This window comes from Microcebus murinus, chromosome 11, assembly GCF_040939455.1.
Source record: "Microcebus murinus isolate Inina chromosome 11, M.murinus_Inina_mat1.0, whole genome shotgun sequence".
In the NCBI taxonomy this organism is placed as follows: domain Eukaryota; kingdom Metazoa; phylum Chordata; class Mammalia; order Primates; family Cheirogaleidae; genus Microcebus; species Microcebus murinus.
In genome coordinates, this window is record NC_134114.1 from 75,996,691 (window position 1) to 76,019,795 (window position 23,105).

Genomic DNA, 23,105 nt, shown 5'->3' on the forward strand with positions numbered 1-23,105 from the left:
AGATGTCATACTTTAGTATTCTACTTGGGCTTTTATATCAGCTGACTGACAGTGATCGTAAGGCATAAACCTACATTAAAGCTAATCACCAAGCTGTGGCACACCATCTACTTTGAGGTACTACAAACGTAATGACCCCTTTGAGCTACATACAAATCTCCATGACTGATAATTTTCTGGAAAAAGGAGGCAGCATCCCCTTGGAGGCACCATTTGGAATATGGGATTCATTGACTTTCTAAAATAGCTACCATTTGAAAAACAGCTATTAGCTTACTACTGGCCACTTGTCAAAGCCAAAGCCCTGACTTACAGAAACCTTGTAACTCTGTGAACTGATGTCCTCATTTTGAGATGGACTAAATAAATCAGACTTACAGCTATTTGGCAAGCGTTACTTGTCAAATGGAAATGATATATTCCAGAAGATAGGGTTACTCATAATTGATCATTAACTGTTTTTAAAAATACCACCAGTAGATAATATAGCCTTCAGAACACTGGAGATTTTTCTAAAATGAAGTTACTCCTGGCTATTTTAGGGAAGCTTTGTGGAAGGATTAGTAATACGCAGCCTCAGGGTAGTTTTCTCTACAACCAGCGTAAGCCAACTAGAAAAAGTGGTACAAAATTTTTGTCCCTGACTTTAGTTGAAATAATCAGTGACACCACTTCATCTCTCAAAAGCACCTGGTCAGCCTCACTCACTGATCAACATTGTTATGGATGACAGAATTGCCCCAGATTTCATCCTTGGAGGCCAAGGTTGAATCTCAAACTGCTAATACATTCTGCTATACTTGGATTTTCATCTCAGGCTAAGCGGAAACTCAGCACAGAAACTTAAGAAAAAAGCCATCTGAGTTTTAAAGACAGACCCTGATTTTAACCATTAGCTGACTGGGTCCAGGACCTTGAGGGTATGGTTGGAGTCAACGCTGCAAGTGGTGTCTTCAAGTTGTTTGAATTCTGTTGACATTGACCTTAATTAAATGCTACAAGAAACAAATTGGATGGATTTAGTTCCCAATCTCTGTTAGATTAAACAGAGTGGCCAAAAGCATGTTGTGCTCATGAAAAAATTTGTCATTATGGTCCTGGAAACTGATCTGTGTCATGTTTTGGCTTTCTGGACAATTGGCAGTCTTATAATCATGTGCCTTCTATCTAAAAATCTACTCAATCATAGGCTGATAGTCAAGTTTTCTGCACATCTTAACATTTGTTTTCCTTGTTTGGTGCCCTTGTTTTATATTTCTTCTTTCTTTCTTTCTTTGATTAATCAACTCTTTCATATTAATATACTTTTTTACTCTTCTTTTATTGGTTACCCTTAAAAGTTACAGGATGCATCCTTGATCTTTTACAGCGTAAGAAAAGTGATTGTATTTACCACTTTCCCATTAATGGCAGAACTTTAAAATTTAATTGCATTTACAACCTTTTTTGTAGTCAATTCTCAATATCTAGGAAAATCAAAGAAGTACACAATAGCAATTCCCCTTCAATATCTAAATCTAGATAAACTTTTACAAATGTACACAAGAAGATATCAACGAGGCTATTCATTACTGCATTGTTTGGAAAAATGAAAAAGTTGGAGCAACTTCATATTCATTAATAAGATGACATATTAATAAAATGGAATCTCATAGTAATTAAAATGCATTAAATAGATATAGATCAACATGAATCTGAAGAACATAATTTCTGATGACAAAAGAAGTAGCGTAAGAGTACATACAAAATGATACATAAATTTTAGATATAGATTGTATATAGACAAGCACATAAGCGGTAAAGATGTAGAAACATGTATGGGAAGGATACACTCTAACTTCAGAAGAATGGTTACCCGTGAAAGGAACAAAAAGAAAAGGGATGGTGAGTGATATGGAAGTCCTTACAAGGCTTTATGTGTTAAAAATATTGATGCAATGATGCCAAAATGTTCATATTTTTAAAATTTGAGCAAATTGCACAAATTATATTCAAGTATATTATTCCTTATATTTTGTGTTTATGTGAAATATTTCATAAAATTTATCCAAAATTTTTGAAATGGCACAATGAGAAAGATAGTCTACCTGAAATTATAGTTGCGGAACGGGATAATAATATGAACTGATTTTCTATATATATAGGCAAAAATTCAGAAGCTCCAATCATAACTAAACTTTCTGTAGCTTTAGACAGAGCTAGGCCCCAAAATACTGGATTCTTCATCACATTCTGAAATAGAAATAAATTACATATCAATTCTTTTAGTTGACTAGGTGAAGAGGAATATATATGCCCATTCAAATGTTAATGTTCACCCTACAAAACTTTGCCTTTCCCAATCTAAACTGAAAATTTATAGGTAGATATCAAACAGAAATCTACAATTCACGAATACACACATTCCATAAAAGACAGGTAGTGTTTGACCATTTATATTTTAATTTGATCTCCATGCCACATTTAACTTTTATTTGTGGGCCAAGCATTTTGTTGGAAAGATTAGGGAAAAATGGATAGATCATTAATCAAGTCTCTAGAATATCTCTACTTTTGTTTGCCTGCTTATTTTTTTAGCAAGTCTTTTTCATTTAACTAAAACACAAAATAAAGAAAATTTAAGCAACACTCAAGAAAAATCACTAGGATTATAGTCAAGATTCTATTATATTTTGCTTCTGGAATTCCACCTACACAAAGAATTACGTTATTTAAATTCTGCATTAAATTTGTTGAGCTTATTCAGAAGTCTTATTAAGATGTGATAGTTTACCATTATCTATTATACTATTATACTATACAGAGTAATTAACAAGACAGTAAGTTAAAGTAGTAAATTTCAAACTAATTTCTGTATTTTCTTGGTTATGTATTTGTCTTTGAAAGTATTTAGTATTGTTTTATGTTTATATATTTTTCATTACTTTAAACTTTCTTTTTTTTACCCTAAATACCCCTGGCTAGATATAATCATATTCTTCACAGTCATCTAATTCAGCTTCTGTGTGTTATCTAATCTTACATAGTGTGATTCCATCATATTTATTCATTTCCATAGGCTTAAATACTTAGCTTACCTTTAACTCCCTACTATCAAAAACAAGGCTACATGAAACATCCTGTGCAAGTACCCTTTAGGTCCTGTGTTAAGCGTGTCTCTGGAAGTTCTAGAAAGGGCATTGAGATTTAGCAACTTTATTCTTCTATTTCTCCAGGTTGTTCTCCAGAATGTACCAGTTTGTACTACCATCAAAACGTAGCACACTTCCATGTCCTTCATGTAGCAGCTTGTACTTTCTAAAATTCATCAGAGCACTATTTCTGGTCCAGCATGCTCTTCCAAAACTATGCCATTCCCCCGTCAAAAGTCATTAAACTTGGAAAGACCTTATGACTGCTTCAACAAAGCAAGTAATGCTGCAGACTGTCTGAGGTTAGGTCATAAAACGATGATACGGCTTATGCTGGGATCTCTTACTGCCTTAGAACTCTTGCCTTGTAACTCAGTCACCATGTTGTGAAAAAGACCAGGCCAGATGGAGAGGCCTCTGTGTGGGTGTTCTAGGAAACAGCCACTCAAAAGCTAATATTTGCATAAATGAGCCTTCAGATGATTCCACCCTCCAGACTTTAATTACTCTAGTTGAGGAAAGAAGCAAGTCTTGCTCAAATTGCATTTTCATGAGCAAGATACATTTTCTATTGTTTTAAGCCACTAAGTTATGAGATGGTTTATCATGCAGCGATAGATAACTAGTACACCCCATGTAATCACAAACACTTGATATCATTAGCTGGTTTCCAAAATTTTGTCCTGCTTACAAATATAACGTAGTGCCACAATGCTTTATTTCATATTTCTCTAATTTCAAACGTAACTGAGCATATTTTCAGATAATTCTTAACTATCTGGGATTCTTCTGTGTATGCATAAACTACCTATTCATATTTTTATTAGAGTTCCTGAAATCTTGGTATAGATTTTCCAAGAATTTTTGTTATTCATTAATTGCTTGGATTTAGATATATGCCACCCATCTATTAATATTATTTATAGTTTTCTTCATAGAACAGAAATCCTTGACTTGATATAATCTAATCCATAAAGTTTTACTTCATATTTTACATAATTGCAATCTTGTTTAACATTTTCCCACCTCTACGTCACAAAGATATTTCTTTCATTTTCTAACATTAACTGTGTTGTTTTATTTAATCACATTTTATTAACCTGAAAATCACCTTTGTACATAACATGAGTTAAAGAGCCAACTTCATTTTTCACAAATAATAACCAAATTTTCCATCACAACTACTAAACAATTATCCTTGAAGTGCCTCTTTTATCATATAGCAAATTCCTATATATCATTGGTTACTGAGTTCTCTATTCTGTTACACTGGTCTATTTACTTGTAATGAGGAAATGCTGCAATGTTTTTTATTACTATGGCTTTTGTAACATGTTTTAATGTGTACTAGACCCAGTGCTCTGCATTTTAGCTATTCACGCCCTTATTCTGACATACAAATTTTAGAATCAATTTGTTACTTAAAAAATTAAAATTCTTGCCATAGTATTGATTATACTTGCATTAAATTCATGGATTACTTGAGAAAAAAATCACATAGGTGAAGATTGTCATTTCATCCATTAACATGATGTATCTTTCAATTTATTCCAGTCTTCTTAATACTGTTGCATAGAGTTTTAAATTTTTTCATGACAATTTTAAACATCTCTTTTAAATGAATTCCTGAAGTATTTATAGTTTTGTGGTATCTTTTTATTTTATTATCTGATTTTAAATTTAGATAATACTTCTGGAATATTCTTATTTATTCTAATAGTTTAGTTATTTTATTTTTTGTTTAATCTTTGTTAATTTTATAATTATTTTATGTTATACATTCACTAATTTTCAATTAACAGATTATAGCTCTTTTATAGGTCCTAATATTGTAAATATTAATTTACTCATTTACTTAAAAAGTAATTATTGAGAAGTGACTGTTAAGTATAATCCTTACCCTAATAAAATTATAGTCATATCCATGATTTTATAAGAAAATATCAGTCTTTACTAGCTGCAACAGGCAGAAGAGACAGAAAAATCTAGTTTAAATCTTGGTTTTACAACTTATTTTTGGAGCAATAATAAAAAAGTCACAATTTATTCATATCTCATTTTTAGAAAGTATTATATTAGATAGATCAATAGATTTAGAGTTAGATACAACAAATATTCTTATACTTTTAACCTCAATTGAGCCACCTGTATGTATGCATGTGTGTGTGTATGTAGCATATGTGTCTTTGAAAAAGTTACTCATTCTCTTTAAATTACTAGTTCATCATCTGTAAAACAGAAGCTATAACATCTATATTTCTTGGTGGTTATGAGGATTGAATATATGTAAAGGTTTAATACAATTTCTGTCACATAGTAGATGTCCAGTAGAGAATATACATTAGTTCAATAATTTCTAAGATGAGAAAATTGTACTAGATTTCTAGATTTTTTGTTTGTAAACTTTAGTGTACCTTGAATCATCTGCACGATGTGAAACATAGGTTGTAGGTCCTGCTTCCCCAGATTTTGATTCAGTAGGTCTCAAGTAGTGCCTAGCATTTGCATTTTCTAACAAATTCTCAAGTGATACTGATGCTGTTGGTCTGGGAACCACACTGAGAACTACTGCACTAGAAAATTTTCATGTTTAGTCTCTTTCAGATTAAAACAGACTCATTAGTTAATTCAGTTGATGCAATTTATCATAATGTTACACAGGAAAGTAAGAAAGCCAAAACACTTTCTTAGTAGCTAAACAATTTAGCAGTCACAGAGAAATGGAACATCATTCAGAATATCTTGTTCACTCAATGGTGGAAGTTCCATTGCTTTGTCTTGATTGCTTCAGGGGTGTAGATATTCAACTTCTTTGTGCCAGCTTATTGCATGTTCATTTACTTTTATTTTAGCTACTGACTATTTTCTATACATTTACTTCTCTTTCTCAATGGCCTTTGCTCTTTCATTTTGGCTATGTCAATTCATCAAAGCTGTGTTGAGTCTGCCACTCTTTATCCACTCCCAAGAAAGAGGAATTGACTAAATTAGTCACTGAATAGCAAGGTGTCCCTACTGGCCATTTTTCTCAAGCTAGGATACCACTAGGTTTAGGGGAAATCTAAAGATTGTTCTCTTGGGCTTTAAGTGCTGATCCCAGAAGGTAGTTTTGGTAAGCACATGTGGATTACATCATACTGAGCATGGCAACTAGTGTGCAAGGGAACAATTCAGGACTTGACTGGATTCTGTAGTTTTAGCTTTCCCTATGTCTAAGTTGTATAATCAGGAAGCTTCTCCTGCTATTACTAAGAGCTATATATTCCCCTGTTCAAGGTACTAGTTTTCTTGTTTACATTCCTCTATAATATAATGTAGACTCATAACCTTTGACACATTCTTCTTGAGTCTGATTAATTCAAGTATCCTTTTCATCAGGTTTGGCTTCCAGTTTATCTAAATGGGCTTCCCATAAGGAGAAATAATCACACTGCAGGAGGTTTTTCTCTACCCTTTGGTAACGGTTATCAAATATAACTTGTTATATTTCATTATTTTTATTTTATTATTTATTTAATAATATTATTTTATTACTGATTTATTTTATTATTTTATTAAGATAATTTCTATATAGTCTATATTAGGTTTTTGAGTACTTAAAAACTGAGCTTTAAAAGAGTTAAGATGTCTCCATCTATGTGGCTTTCTAATTTCCTTTTAAAGTTTTTGCTTATCATTCTGGTTAAATGAATGACTATTATTTTATAGTGACTTATGATTCCATTTTGATCAAATGTTTTGAGCCTTTTAGTATCTTTAAGAAACTTTCCCCAAATCAAATCCTAAATTAAGTATTTTTGACCTTGAACTGACTTTGAAATTTTTGAGTTGGGCCCCTAGAATGCCTCAAAGGATATATCTCTCATCTTACAGAGAATTTAAATGATTAGGCTGATTTGATAAATTACACAAGAAACATTTTCAAATAATAAATGATACTATAGCTTCTTTTAGTTGCCTTTTATGGATATGTTGTCAATATAAATGTTTCAAAAATTATATAAATTCTTAGAAAATCTAATATGTTATTAGTTGTAATTCTGGTTATTATCTTAAAGTGCTATATAATAGAAATCAGCAAATTTCCTTATCAATTGTAAACTTTCATCAGATTTTTAACCATGGCTAGTGGTCAATCTATGCACCTGACTGAAAAAATGCTTTCCTCTGCTCAGTTATAGGGAGAATTTCTAACTCACTATCAAGCACTTATTAATGCTCTAAAAACCACCACAAGGTCATGAAATCCTTTTATAGTGCCCAATCTGGGTAGTGGCTCCTGCATCCACATATCCCACGAGAAAAAGACATGTGCAGAAGTCTGAACTTCCACCCTGATATCTGACACTGAGCTCAAGTTGACTAAAGCCTCAAGGCCAAGATGAAAAGATGCCAACAGCTGAGGTGGACTGCATCCCCTTAGACTCCGGACCAGGCCTGTATCCAGATGAATGCTTATACTTACCTTATAGTGCTTATTATACTAATTGGCTTTAGGAGTCTTCATAATTATTACTATTCTATGTAAAACAGGGTACTTACTTTCACCTTGTTTATTTTAAACTAATATGCCTGGCCTTTATATACACTTTATCATTGTTTTATTTATTACAATTTTAGGAATCTTGTGTATACCAGACAGCTTATGTCAAGGTAAGGTGATTGCATGTATTCCTATATTTAGACATCTGTAAACCTCCCTTATCTACCCCTATTCGAGCCAGTTTTCTACCATTGTCTTAAAACTTTCTCTTTAAAACATGTGACCCTCAATCCAAAAGACAGTGTCACTTCTCATCAGCCAGGTACTTTACTACCTTAAAGAAAACCCCCAAAGTTTAGTTAGTAACCCTCAGGAGTTCAAGGTTTCTCCATTGGCTCAATTTCTTACATAATTAAGAAGGCCACCCTCTCTCCATTTTTCACGATCACAACTATATTGACCTTTTTTCATTCTTAGTCAAGCTCTTGCAGGTTTGGAAAGTTAATTCACTAATTAAGCTCTCCCAAAGTATGGCAGATGGAGATAATCTCTCAGAATATTGGATTTGTCACCAAATTCCAAGGACCATCTAAGATCATTATATACCACTCATTGTACCAGGGATCAATTTCTCTGACACACCAAATGTTACCACATACATACATCTGCCCCCTCTGAATGTTACTTTTCATGTTCACCACCTAAAGTGAGATCCTGCTTCTATCCCCTGCTTAACAATGTCACCCCCACTACGTCTGTCTATCCCTAAACAAGTCACAGATGAATTTTTCTAACTTAGACAAAAACACATTTCAGTTCTCACCTTTTCCAAATCCTCATCCTCTCAGATTCCCAGCCTCCCACCCTCACTGCTATCTCTGGTGACTGACTGTCCTTAAACAGAAAAACCAAAGCAAATTATGCCAGCGACTCCCATTTGTTAAATACGATGTCTCCATGGGTTTCTGGAAATCCTAGCATAAAATTGATACATTGCTCACTGGCATTTGGAACACCTTACCCATAAATCAACAGCTTAAATAGACACACCCTTGGGGGTATAACTTGTGCCCCTAGGGGACACATTTTTGTGTGTGGCATTGGGTCTAACCCACCAACCCACAATTGGGCACAAAGATGTATAAAATAGCTAACAAATCGAAGGGCTTTGCCTTCTTGGTCATTATGTTGCCCCTTTCTCTATTCACCTCAATTATAAAAATGATCCCACTTTTCACTTCCATAAGACCAAAAGAGAGTTACCAAGAGGCTATCAAGACAACTGGTGGCAGAACCTCTTAGGTATAGTTGTTCTGAGGTATGGACAATACACTAACAGAGATAAGAAATTTGTTAGCCACAATAGGTCAAATTGCTGAAAACACCACAAAAAGCATCATACCCCAAGAAAAGTCCCTAAACTCCCTGGATCAAGTAGTATCAGATAACAGAATTGCATTAGACTTCTTCCTTGCCAAACAAGGGGAGTCTGCACAATAGCCCAGAACAGTTGTTGTACTTATGTCAACACCTCAAGAGAAGTAGAGACCCATGTAGACAAGATTATCCAATAGGCCAAATGGTTACAAGAAGTACAAACTACTGATCCTCCCAATGACCTATTTAGTTACCTTCCCATGGAGCTAGGAAATTTCCTCCCATCTTACTCTTCTCAAAGCTTTGTCATAATCATTGTCTCTATTTAACTTCTCTTCCTGTCAGTGAAGATACTTATGATATGCATGACCAATTGCTGTAAGTCTGCTATTAAAACCAAAGTCATAGTAGCATGACTTACAGAGATGATAGATAAGATGAACCTGTCGTAATTCCATGTTAGCTAAAAATAAATGTTACTCGAAAGCTTTATAAGCTACACCAATTCTCTACCTGTTTACCTGAGCTAACGAATGCCAGTCTACATTTTCCCTTGCGTGGCCTGATTTACTCAATTGGCTATAAGCCTCCATGCCACATGAGTCCCACTGGGGGACTTGATGGACCCAGGGCAGGTAAGGATACCACCTATATGGATTATGACATAAATTGGTTATCAGTGCTGTTTATAGCAGGTTTTAACCAAAAGGCGATATGTTAAAATATACTCCCAGCTGACAGACAAAACTGACTCGCTGTGTCAAAAATGAGGCATATCAGAAATGGAATCAGGTGGCCATAGCAGGGAGTGGGGGTTGGTTACATTACTAACTGCCATAAAGTCTTCTTTCCTGTAACTGAGCCAAAACTGGCCCTTAAAAAACTGCCAAAACAGCTACAACTGGGAGTTTCCCAACTAACCCCAGTAGATCACCCAACACATGCTGACCGGACCCCTTGCCCCACCTCCTGCATGTGGTCCAACTGGACAGCAGACAGACCTTGCAAACATTCTTTCCTGATAAAACAGCCACAGACCTCAAGCCAGTTTCAGCTGGTTACAGAGATTGCACAAAAGATTCTTTATACCCTACAGTTCACCTTTTGACAGAAAAACCAAATTCCACCTCATTTTAATGTTAAAACTCCACCCTAAAATGGACATAGAATGTATGTTACATATATGTTTTCCCACGGGTCATGGGCTTCCCTCATAAATATTCATATATTTTCCCAAACTGGCTAAATATGCATGTAAGGCAGACCCTAAAAGATATAAATGTCGGCTTTCCACCTCCTCTCTTCAGAGCATGTGTTTTTTGGTTTCTCCAGAGGCTACATTCCCTGATCTGTAGATTATCTCTCTAAAAATAAAGTTTTCTCCTTTTCCTTCCTCCATAGATCTCATGGTCATTTCTTAACAATGACTTAATAAAAAGATAAACACTTAGTGAATAGAAATAAGTAAAAACAAATTCTGATTTTATACAACATATCCATTCATTTTAGGAAGAATTAAACTAATATAATAAAAAGCATCCATATATTAATATATTATATTATATTAATCAAAGATCTATCAAAGCATTATGGAGAGAGAAACTCATTTTGCCTAGGAACATAAGATTTGATTTGACAAAAAGTTCTACTAAGTAATTTGGAAAATAACTTGAAAAAAACCTATATATGAGAAATACAATCTATAAGCAACATTATTTTTTTTTAACTTCCCAATGTCTGTTTTGTAGACCTTGTTTCTCACCTAGAGAAACAAAGATTTCTCCATTTTATATTGAGATAAGATATTTTCTATGTAATGGAAATGCTTGTGGGAATATTGGTTAACTTCTAGAGTTCTCTTCTAAGTCATTTAAACATACTAAAAAGATAATATTGATACCTACATGTCATCTCATTAAATGCCTTATTTATTTCTGCAGAAGGAAAAATAAATCCAAAATAATGCAAACGTAAAATTAAAAGAAAAGAAAAAAATAGCTGGTACCAGTCTCTGACATTAGCCAAGTTCTGGGCTATGCCACTTAGGTAGGATAGGTCCTATTTTTCATTATCTATAAAATGAATAGGTTAATTAAAAGACTTCAAAAGTCCTGCTAAGATTTAAGTTGAACATTTCATGCTTATTTTCTTAAGTTCACTATTAGAAAATTGCACAGGTTGACTTCATTGGCTTGTTCATATAATATTTTACTTTACCCAAAGAACAGAAGGCAAACTCAGGACAGTTTTGTGTTCTGTATCTTTAAGTGTGCTGTAAAGGAATTGAGGTTGTTTCTGTTTCTCAGCCTTTATCTCTTCTGTACCTATATGTTAACGAGTAAAAGAATTTTATGACATACTCAAATAACTAAAACACATATATAAAACATACTTACACATCCTAATAAACTCAGCTAGTCCTGGAATGGCAAGTGAGCTATTTCTGAACAAGCTAAACTCAATCTGATTAATTAAAAAATACATTCAAAGACAGCATTCAAAATACATTCAAAGACAGCATTCAAAGAGTGCTGTCTTAAAGAATATTATGTGATAATGAAAATTTTCCATATCTGTACTTTTGAATGCTGTAGCATTAGCCACATGTGACTATTAAACACTTGAAATGTAGCTCCTATGACTGATTATACGAATTTTCAATTTAATTTAATTTAACAATTAAATAGCCATATTTGGCAAGTGGCTACCATATTTGCCGTAAAGTATGAAAGAATAATCTTTAATGTTACTAAAAAATATTTTGTGCCAATGAAATGTACTATAATTAGGAGAGCATTAGGTTTCTCTGACATTATATGTATTTTTTGGTGTTTCCAAAAGAATTTTAATCATTATTTTATCTTATAACAATTCTATGAGGTAATACATACATTAAATAATGCTAGGTAAGTAGATTTAAATATGCTTCATTATTTAAGACAACTTATGAACTCTAGCTATAAATCATTTAATTTTTTTCAGAATTTATTTTTTTATTTCAGGATATTATTTGGTTAAATGTAATGCATTCACCTCGCCCAAGCCAGGGCTACAAGCATGCCCTTCCCCCATACAGTGTGCTCAGCCTCCATTAGTTGTGAATTTACCCATCCTCCCCCCCACCTGACTGGCACCCAGTGAATATTACCACCCTGTGAGCACCTTAGCGTTGATCTGTTAGTACCAATTTGATGGTGAGTACATGTGGTGCTTTTTTTTCCATTCTTGTGATACTTCGAAGGACGGGCTCAAGCTCTATCCAGGATAACATAACAGGTGCTAGATCACCATTGTTTTTTGTAGTTGAGTAGCATTCCATGGTACACATATACCACATTTTATTAATCCACTCATGTATTGATGGGCACTTGGGTTATTTCTACATCTTTGCAATTGCGAATTGTGCTGCCATAAACATTCGAGTACAGATGTCTTTATTATAAACTATCTTTTTTCCTTTGGGTAGATGCCTAGTAACTTTTTTTATTATTATTTCAATTAGATTTAGGAGGTCCAAGTTGAATTCTGTTACATGTATATATGGCATAGTGGTAGACTTTGGGCTTTTGGTGCACTCATCACCTAAGTTATAAAGTATTTTTAAAATAAAATAGTGAGAAGAGAAAATATGTGCTAATGAAACTCTGGTACAAAATTAAAGTATATTTGGGTGCAAAGCTATTTCATTTGCTCAAATAACAATAGTACATGGGATTGTATCTCTGTTACAGACCACTATGAGAAAAGGCATATTCACAAAGAAATGTGGTATAGCCATTCTCTGAGAATGGGGCCCAGGGTGGGGTAAAACTATTGTCCTTTAATTTAATAAATTATATTTTTATAGTCACCTGATATACTGTTTGGAAAGCATAACAATGGTATTAATGTAGACCATGCAAGAAGAGCGGCAAAAAGAAAATTACTCCACCAAGACCATATCTGTCGTTGAGTAACAATTCCAATGCTTTAATAGAGAAAAAATAAAAAATATCAACTTTGGGTATTTTATTAAAGTAAAGCCATAAATCAAACAGAAGGAGAGGGAGTAAGGGATGCGGAGAGAGAGAAATAGAATATTTTCTGCTAATGTGTCACTATTGTTTGTTTTGTTCAGAGGGAGTGGTTGTCAATCCTCTAATTTATGTGTTTTTCTTTTGTCTTACAAGATCCTAATGTTTCCTTTTCCTTCTCTTCCCCAGCATCACTCAGGTTACAAAAGGTGCTTATTTGGTGCCTATTCTTCTATTCTTATGATACCTCTCTTTGGGGGATGGGCTTAAGCTCTATCCAGGAAAATATAAGAGGTGCTAGATCACCATCATTTTTTATAATTGAATAGTATTACATTCTATACATATATCATATTTTATTAATCCACTCATGGCTTGATGGGCACTTGGGTTGTTTCCACATCCTTGTTACAGTGAATTGTGCTGCTATAAATATTTGAGTGCAGATGTCTTTATTACAGAATGTTTTTTGTTCCTTTGGGTAGATGCCTAATAGTGGTATTGCTGGATCAAATGGTAGTTCCACTTTTACAAAAAGAAGAATAAAAGGTGCTTGTTTGTTCCTGTTTAACTTTTTTCTCCATCAGAGGTTATGAATTTGAAAGACTATCTCTTTAAATCTTATCTCTCCTTTAAAATCATCCCTGCCCCACTTTACAAAAGCACCTTGACCTTTATGGCAAGCCTGCCCCTTTCCTTTGCACAACTGCAAATATGGCATCTGACCCTTTAAATCATATACACTTTGAAATCCCTTTCTTCTAGTCTCTTCTCTGAACTCCCAGATTTAATGTAAATTTATCCTTTGAGTGATCATTCCAAATCACCCTGAGGACCCTTTGTTAATGTCTCTGTCTTGTCTTCTCTCTCTGCAGTTTTTCTTGATTTGCCTTTGCTCACCACAAAGCCTTATAGTGAACAGTGTGTGGTAGGAATGTGAAGAATACTATGCTGGGATTAGTTAATTTCCCTGTTTGCTCATAGTTATTTTGCAATTTGAGCATTCTTTGTCCTTAATTAATGCTGATTTTGTGGAGAATTTTCATAGTTGTGAAATTATTTTGGGTCATTTAAGGAGATTAAAGAAAGTTGATAACTACACAGTTGCCATTGTCTGCATCTCCACACACATCTAAGACTTTCTCCAATCAGCCATTGTGGGAAAATGCCCACATGCTCAGGAACCACAGTTTTGGAGGCGCTGGATTTTCAGGAGTGATTCTATTGCCGAGCAAGGCCAGGTGAGTAGCTCACTCACAGGCCCTGTCTTTCATGGAACGTAGAGAATGTTCCCAGTGTTATTCACTGATGGGACAGCTTTTTATCCACCGCTACCATTATTCAGGGATACAAATTCCAAATTACATAGTGTTGCAATCTTGATTTCCATTATTCACTTCCATATCCATATTCATATATATCTGAATGTGCTATACTCAGGGAGTTTCAACTTCAGATTGTCACTAGGGCTACATACAAGTATGTCCTCATTGATTACAGTATTCAGATATTTTGTTTTTCTTCACTTTTGAACCCAGCTATATAATCTAACTTTGAATGCTATATTACATATAATGTGATTATTACACATGAGTATATAATTGCATACCTAGAAGAGCTAAAAATTCAACTAAAAAACTATAAAATGTAAGCAAGGACTTTGATAGGTGACTTACATATACAAGACAAATTTAGTAATCAAAATATTTCCCCTGTAGTAGAAACAATCTGATAAAATGGCCAAAGGACTTGAATTGACACTTCTCAAAAGAAGATACATAAATGGCAACAAGCATGTGAAAAGATGCTCAGCATCACTAATCACCAGGCAAATGCAAATCAAAACAACAATAAGATAATATCAATTAGGATGGCCACTATATAAAAAAATGGAAAATAACAAGGATTGGTGAGAATGTGAAGAAATCAGAATACTGCACTGTTGGAAGGAATGTAAAATAGTGCAGCCACTATGGAAAACGGTATGAAAGTTCCTCAAAAAAATTAAATATAAAATTATCATATGATTCAGCAGTCCCATTTCTGAGTGTATATCCCAAAAACTGAAAACAGGATCTCAAGGATATATGAATATTTGCACACCCATGTTCATTAGCATTATTCACAACTGTAAAGAGGTAGAAGCAACTTAAATGTCCATTGAAATTATGGTATATAGACACAAGGGAATATTATTCAGTCTTCAAAAAATAAGGAAATCTTGTTATATGCTACGACATGCATGAAACTTGAAGATATTATGAAATAACCCCATCACAGAAAGACAAATACTACATCATTCCTATTTTATGAGGTGGCTAATGTAGTCAAACTCTCAGAAACAGAAAGTAGAATGATGATTGCTATTTTTGCAAGATGAAAAAGTTTTAGATATCTGTTGCAAAACAATGTGCATATAGTTAACTACTGTACACTTAAAACATTTAAGATGGACATTTTAGATATATTTGTATGTACCTATTTGTGCATATCAGTCACATTTGCATGTATTTTCTAAAAAACATGGTTATTACAAATTAAATGCATATGTTTATTTATAAGCTATAGTATCTATTCACTAAATATATTAAAAAGGAAAGAAAAGGGCTTACCTTATCTTAGAAATCATTTTCTTGGAGGTCTGAACTAGTGGTGCTCCTAACACATAACCTAAAGCATATCCAAGCGTTGATGAAGCATCTGCAATACCTGTAAAATAAATTCAAGCAACTATATAAGCCTAATTTGTCATAAGATGATAAACATTAATTGACTGAAATCGATTACTTCTGAAAGCTTTTCCGAGTATTCTATATTAGAGATCTCAAACAGAATCAACAGGAGATATATCCAAATATATATATCTCCATATATAGCCATATATCTATCCATACATATATATATCCCTATGTATGTATGTATCTATCTATCTATCTAGAGAGAGAACAGGGAGATCAATGTTAAGGATTTGGTTCATATAGTTTTGAGCCCAACAGGTCCAAATTTGTAGGTCAGGCCATTAGGCTGGAAAATCAAGTAAGAGTTGTTGATGTTGCCGTCTTGAGGCAGAATTGCTTCTTTAGAAAACCTCAGTCTTTGCTCTTAGGACCTTCAACTGATTGGGTGAGGCCCACCCACATTATGGAAGGAATCGGCTTTACTCAAAGTCTACTGATTGTAAATGTTAACCGCATCTTAAAAATAATATCACAGAAACATCTAGACTGGTATTTCACCAAATAACTGGGTGTCATAAGCTAACCAAGCTCACACATAAAATTAACCATTACATATTATGTTATCCAATGCAGACTTAGTGCTTTTTAGGCATGAACCAATAACCTTCATTGCTTGGCAAGTATCTCTTGAAAAGATGATAATTATTAATATATTTTTGTTAAATGAATTCAAAAAATAAATATACAAGTCAGATAATTGAATTATATAATTCATCATACCTTATTTAACCTATTAATATATATTTAATGTAATATAAATAAGTATATTTATATTTAGCATGAATATAAATTCAATATACCTTATTTCATTTTAATTTTTGGCACTATAGCAAGATAATACTTTAACATCATTACCTTTGCATCTTTCACCTTAGCTACTAGAGTAGCAGAAGATGGCAACACAGTAAGCTGCTCTCTACAGTATATAGATGTGTGTTTTAATTGCTATTCAGTAGAACCAAAAGTAAATCCCACAGATTTGCTGCCACCCTCAACCAACATTAATAAATTAGTGCAATGTTTTTTCTAAAAGCAAACATAAAGATGAATATCATCTATTTTACTTTATTAATGTGACTTGTTTTACCTATGGTGGAAAATAATTATTTTGGTGAAAAATAGTATTAATATTTTAAGTTGCCTTCACAATAAGTATATAAAAACAACTTTACATTTATTTTCAAAAATGATAGTTAGATAACTGAACAAATAAATGACCAGAATATATTGTACAATAAGAAAGTATAGGCTATTCTGATAGGTCTCTAGAATTACTTATGGTAGGATACAGTAGCATAAGGCATTGTAAACAGGGGATACTATGTTACATCCAATTATATATATATACATATATATACACACACATATATAAATATACATATATATGTATATATGGTAAGAGTATCATATTAGAAAGTATGTATTTTTTCTATTGGTCTACATATTTTCAGTGATATTCAGGTGACCTGTCTAGAATTCTAAATCTCTAGCAGCTCCTCAGAGTTAGGTAGTTCAATGTGATTTTAAAGTTAAGCATATCAGTTATCATTGATTACAATGTTATCATAAGAGGCCAACAGTTAGTACTTCTATATCAGTTTAGATATACACACCAAAATATAGAAGCTCAATGAAAATTCAAAATAAGTCAATCCTATCAGGGGAGAAAAAACTTGCCTAAATAGATACCAAGTGAGTGTGTCTTAACGCTGTCATCCAGAAGGGTTATTCCAAGAGTATAAAGAGGCATTCCTGCTATTCCTTGCACAGTCTGCCCAATAATGAAGTAAACTAAGTATTTCAATTTGAAAGATAGCATGTTTTCCTGGCAAGTGTCGATAACCTTCGTTGCTTCGCAAATATCTTTTGAAAAGATGACAATTATATTTTTGTTAATTGAATTTAAAAGTTAAACATACAACAAATATGCAATATTATTTATCAAATACTTTACCTTTTACAAGTTATTTCCATCATTATGCTTTTTTCTTTTAGTTAATATTTCATTTATATTGAATGTAGTGGTACTATAATCAATCATCATGTTCTCAGAAAAATGCCATGATAAAAGAAAAGTTGTGGGAATATTGGAAAAGATGCACATATTATAAACCAAAACAAATGTCACACACTTATGTATGCCTACATACATTTACATACCTCTACATTTACACACACATGTAACATATATTTCTCTTAAATTTGGCATCCAGATCTCCTGACTTTTGATCTCAGATCTTAATTATCAAAGATTAATTATCCAAGTTTAGCCCTAGGTCCACTTCTTTAGCAATCTTTATATTAATTCTGTGTCACCCTGCTTAACAATTTTCCATTTTAGACCCAATAACTTCCAGATTGTAGGTTCATTAAGATGAAGCATTCTATAGTAAGCATTTCTCTCCATTAGATTTAGTCATATGGCCATGCATGTGATTTCAATTTCCTTCAGGTCACAGTGTATTTCCTATGCTTTTTTAATTTGCATGGTTATAGAACAGTACTAAATAAATGTTTGTGTAAGTGCATTTGTTAGTAGTTTGGTAAATCTAGACAATGCTATTAACTCATATTTATTGTGACCATTTTGGTTGAAATTTAACAAATTCTCTTAAAATATTATTGTGGAAATACTATTAAAGTGTAGATTACAAAATAGTACACAAATGGAAACTTTCAGATGGTTTAGTACCCATATGGAATGATGTTTGGCTCCATATCAAATGAGAGGGGGTCTCTAGAATTGTGATTCAAATGCTGATGGTTCAATTTTATATAGACATATTAAGTTGTTATGATATAAACATCAATGAAGTATTTCCAACACCATGACCCCTCAGTTCCTTGAACTTCTCTTCTCTTATGCACTGTACTTCACCTACCTTAGCTACTCATTTTAAATATCAAAAATAATAACTACAAACCTCCCCTAATTGCAATTTCAAGCATCTACACTCTAACCACCCCTATTTTTCCACCTCACTCCTTCTAGTAACCCAATTTCAACAATCTTTAAAACTCACCAGGATAATGATCCTATAATCCATTGATCCTAATCCTTTCACTATCCCAATGTCCCTTTCATGTCATTACTTCTTTCATTATCATCTAAACACTTTTAATTCCCTTGTTCTCTTTCAGGTCATGCAATCCCTTGCTAAAATTTCAAACCTAGTCAAACTAACTCTTTTTCCCACTCTATACCTATACCTTTAAAGTTGAATGTGGCTGGAGAAAAACACACAACCATGAAAATCCCACTTTGAATTCACGATTAATAAACTCAAGGAAGTCCTTCATGATCCATTTTCTTTTTTTTTTCTTTTATTTATTTATTTATTGTTTTTGAAATCCCATCATTCTTGTTCTCATGTTCCTGATAATCATAAAAAATGTCCCTAGTCTATTTACTCTTCCCTTCTCCTAGAAAATTCAACTTGCTTCGCCCCTCTCATCAAGTCCTGAGCTTTCTATTGACCCATATCTGAAAACAAATATTTTCCCAATAGAATAAACAAATCTTTTAGTGCCCTTTGTCACAATAAAAAAAAATCTCTTTTTTTGGGCTGAAATTTATATGGCCACCCTAAGCAGCAACTGAGATAGGAGATAATATAACAACTAAAAAGTTTTCATTATATTAAATAGCATGAATTACATTAGTGACTTGAAAATAATTCTGTTATGATGTCTAAGATCCAAGGCATATTAAAGTATTATCAAGAAGGAATAGGAGATAAAAATCAAGAAGCATGGGCAATTCTTTCAAAAATTTTGTCTCTTAAAATGAGAAGGTTGTACAAAAAGAGAAAAAGAAGATGCTATTGTTTAATAATGGAAAGAACATGAACACATTTAAGTGTCAATAAGTGGGAACCGATGGAGAAAGAGAATGTGCAGAAAGAGGAGGGAGAAGATCTCCAAACGGGACAAAGTACTCAAGGAGATATGATAGCACGAGATGTTTAGCAGGGAACGTCACTTCCATTTCTTTTAAGTGCTCATGTGAATTTATTTCCACGACAAAACCAATAATTCAGATGAAGTAGTATTAACAGTAACAGAAAAACTCAAGAGCATTAGTGTTAACACATTTCTAATTTTTTAAGAGTAATCCATTCAGAGTAAAAAAAAGTAGATTTATTTACTGACTTCAAAACTGCCAACCTGTGTTACAATAAACTTATAAGATCTAAAGATGATGCCAGGAATAAGAATCTTGCCATTATGTGTTCTCCTAAACCATAAAATTTGGAAAAGCACTAAAATGATAAAAGAATGAAGTCCAGAAAGGGAATGTGACATCAATGAGTCACATTCAATGGGTGTTTCACAAACAATGGGTGTTTCAATTAGTGTCTCAGCCTGTACAAACCACTGACATACAATGGGTTAAGGACATGCTAGAGTGAATCATCCATCTAAGATGGAAATAACTCAAAAACAGCAGAATATTCTCCTGATCTCTCTTGAAACTCTCCCTGTGTTCATCTGATAAAAATCCTTCCCCCTGCCCTTTCATTCCTTTCCCCCAGAGTCTGCTATTTAATTAGTTATTTTCAAAATTTCAGAATACTATGGGGGTATAATTGTTTTGGGTTGTTTTTTATTTTTTCCATTTTAACAGGTAGGAAGAAGTAAAGAATGTTAACATGCAAACACAGGCGAAATTATAAATTCTATGTCAAGAAGTTAATGCAATTTTCTTTTATGACATGTATTCTCTATCCAACATGGAAGATAAGAGTTAATTGAGGAAAGTCTAAAATCCTTGTTGTGAATTATGGAAGAGAGCTTGAATTTAAAAAATGTTTTTAGGTGAGCAGATCCATTTGAGGGTATAATTGAAATGGACAGCAACGGATTCATTGTAACACTAACCTATACCTTCGCCTAGGTATAGATAAAGATGTGTGATTTGGTCAAAAGCTTTACAGGCCAGAGAAAGGAAGGGCAAGGGGACAGAAGAGCTTAGGATAATCATTAGAGTGTGTTTGAAAATCTCTAATATTTCATAGTAATCGTTTAATTAATAATTTATATTATGAATTATCAATTCATAATAAACTTAGTATTTCATATTAAGGGACATAAGCTAAGTTACAAATGAAAGGAAGTAAAAACAAGGAGAATCTGATGAAATGAGAAAATAGTTGTCAGTATATTGAAGGTTCCAATGAAAGAAAAGAACTTTTGTCTTTGTCATATAAGTTGGAAAGAATTGAGAATCAGTGTAATCAGAGAGCTGGATAATAGACATTTAGGAAGTTCTCTGTAAGGTGACAATGTACTGAAACCATGGGTATGTGTAGGGCATCACTTAAATGTAGATCTCCATACACTAAAGATCAGAATGTGATACAGGTGTTCTCATGAAGTAGTGGAGAAAACTCAACTTTTAACTTCCCAAGCATGTAGTGGAGTATAATATCTACATGTTGACCGAGGCACAGGGATTAGAGATTAATATGTCATCAGCACTGAAGACTGTGATGGGCTTGGGGCAGCAGAGAAAGAGAGTAAGAAGTGCTTGTAAATGGACTGTACCAAAGATGTTCAAACCACTCATAAGAGAGGATGGGCATAGCAGCTAACTGGAGAGTATAGAAAGAGGACAGAGTAGGAGAAATATTCAAAAATGAAGAACAAGATGGGGGAAAAAAGATAAAATAAAAAAATGTAGAAATTCAATATACATATATATGTATATATATAAATAAGTATTAATATAGGTGCATATACATAAACTGAAGTATGAACATAGAATAGAAAGTAGTTATGTAAGAATTAAACTTTCAAACAAATAATTATTCAAATAATTCAAATTATTATTCAAATAATTATTTGAAATGAGCACTTCTACTGCAAAGACTGTTTACTATATTTCTCCTTCTCTAGTATGAAGCACAGAGCCACCCCCTAAATACATTAAACAGGTATTGTTAGATGAATTTAATGCTCCTAATCAAAAGCAAAATATAAAATATTTAGTATCTAGATGATATAAAGAAGTCACGAAAAGAAGAAAGACTGCACTATTTCTACCTCTATAACTCCTATTGAGTACTGATTGGCATTTTTAATATGTATCAAGCAGTGTTCTCTAACTTTTTACTCTTTTGACCAGAATAGGGTTAAGGTAAACATAGGTATGAATTGTTTTCCATTCCTTTCTTCCAATAAATAATCTTTTAGTTTAACTAGCTGTCAAATGTTCCATAAATATAAATATATGACATATATGCATATTATATAGTTCATATACTGATATATTAACATATTGTTTAATATATGAATTATATAGTATATGAATATGTTGATTGCAGTTATTATGCTTGCTGTATTTCATATGAACTATTTTTATATTTTTTTGGAAACACATCATAAATACACATCATAAGCACACTTTGTAAATTTCATAAACATGTATATACATGTACACACATAGACATCTTCCTGCCTTTTCTCACTGTATCTTTTTTTTTTTTTTTTTTTTTTTTTGAGACAGAGTCTCACTTTGTTGCCCAGGCTAGAGTGAGTGCCGTGGCGTCAGCCTAGCTCACAGCAACCTCAAACTCCTGGGCTCAAGTGATCCTTCTGCCTCAGCCTCCCGGGTAGCTGGGACTACAGGCATGCGCCACCATGCCCGGCTAATTTTTTATATATATATATCAGTTGGCCAATTAATTTCTTTCTATTTATAGTAGAGACGGGGTCTCGCTCTTGCTCAGGCTGGTTTCGAACTCCTGACCTTGAGCAATCCGCCCGCCTCGGCCTCCCAAGAGCTAGGATTACAGGCGTGAGCCACAGCGCCCGGCCCTCACTGTATCTTGCTAAAGCCCAGTTTAAGGGTGCCAAAATGGGTAAATGTATTCCAATACAGATATAAGCCTGTATGTGACACGAAAGTAGTTGATACAATAATGTCAAAAATAGAGCTATGAAACCTAAAATAGCCTTGATCTAGTGGGAATAGTGAAAAGAGTGTGGAATAAATTTTTAAAAATGGCTGGTCCTGGTGGCTTATACCTGTCATCCCAGCACTTTGGGAGGCTGAGGCAGGAGGACCACTTGAGGCCAGGAGCTCGAGGCCAGCCTGGGCAACAGGGTGACACCCCAGTCTCTACAAATTTTTTTAAAAAAAATTATCTGGGCATGGTGGCATGCACCTGTAGTCTTAGCTACTAGGGAGACTGAGGCAGGAGGATACTTGAGCCCAGTAGTTTGAGGTTCAGTGAACAGTGAGCACACCACTGAACTCCAGCCTGGGTGACACAGCCAGATCCTGACTCAAAGGGAAAAAAAAGCAAAGAAGCCACACATTTTTTTAAGATTCTTTTTTTTTTTTGAGGCAGAGTCTCAC

The 23,105-nt window shown here is 33.5% G+C and overlaps 1 protein-coding gene across 1 annotated transcript in view; it reads right to left on the reverse strand.

Moving 5' to 3' along the window:
- The window catches only part of SLCO6A1 (solute carrier organic anion transporter family member 6A1), an 84,504-nt gene that overhangs the window by 45,297 nt on the left and 16,102 nt on the right, over nt 1–23,105 (reverse strand). Inside the window, exons 3-7 of the mRNA XM_012773508.2 lie at nt 17,420–17,605; nt 15,617–15,713; nt 12,843–12,958; nt 11,209–11,315; nt 2,088–2,232 (exon numbers count right to left, since the gene is read on the reverse strand). Of these exons, the coding sequence (XP_012628962.2) occupies nt 2,088–2,232; nt 11,209–11,315; nt 12,843–12,958; nt 15,617–15,713; nt 17,420–17,605 (651 nt within the window). The remainder of the gene's footprint in view (nt 1–2,087; nt 2,233–11,208; nt 11,316–12,842; nt 12,959–15,616; nt 15,714–17,419; nt 17,606–23,105) is intronic.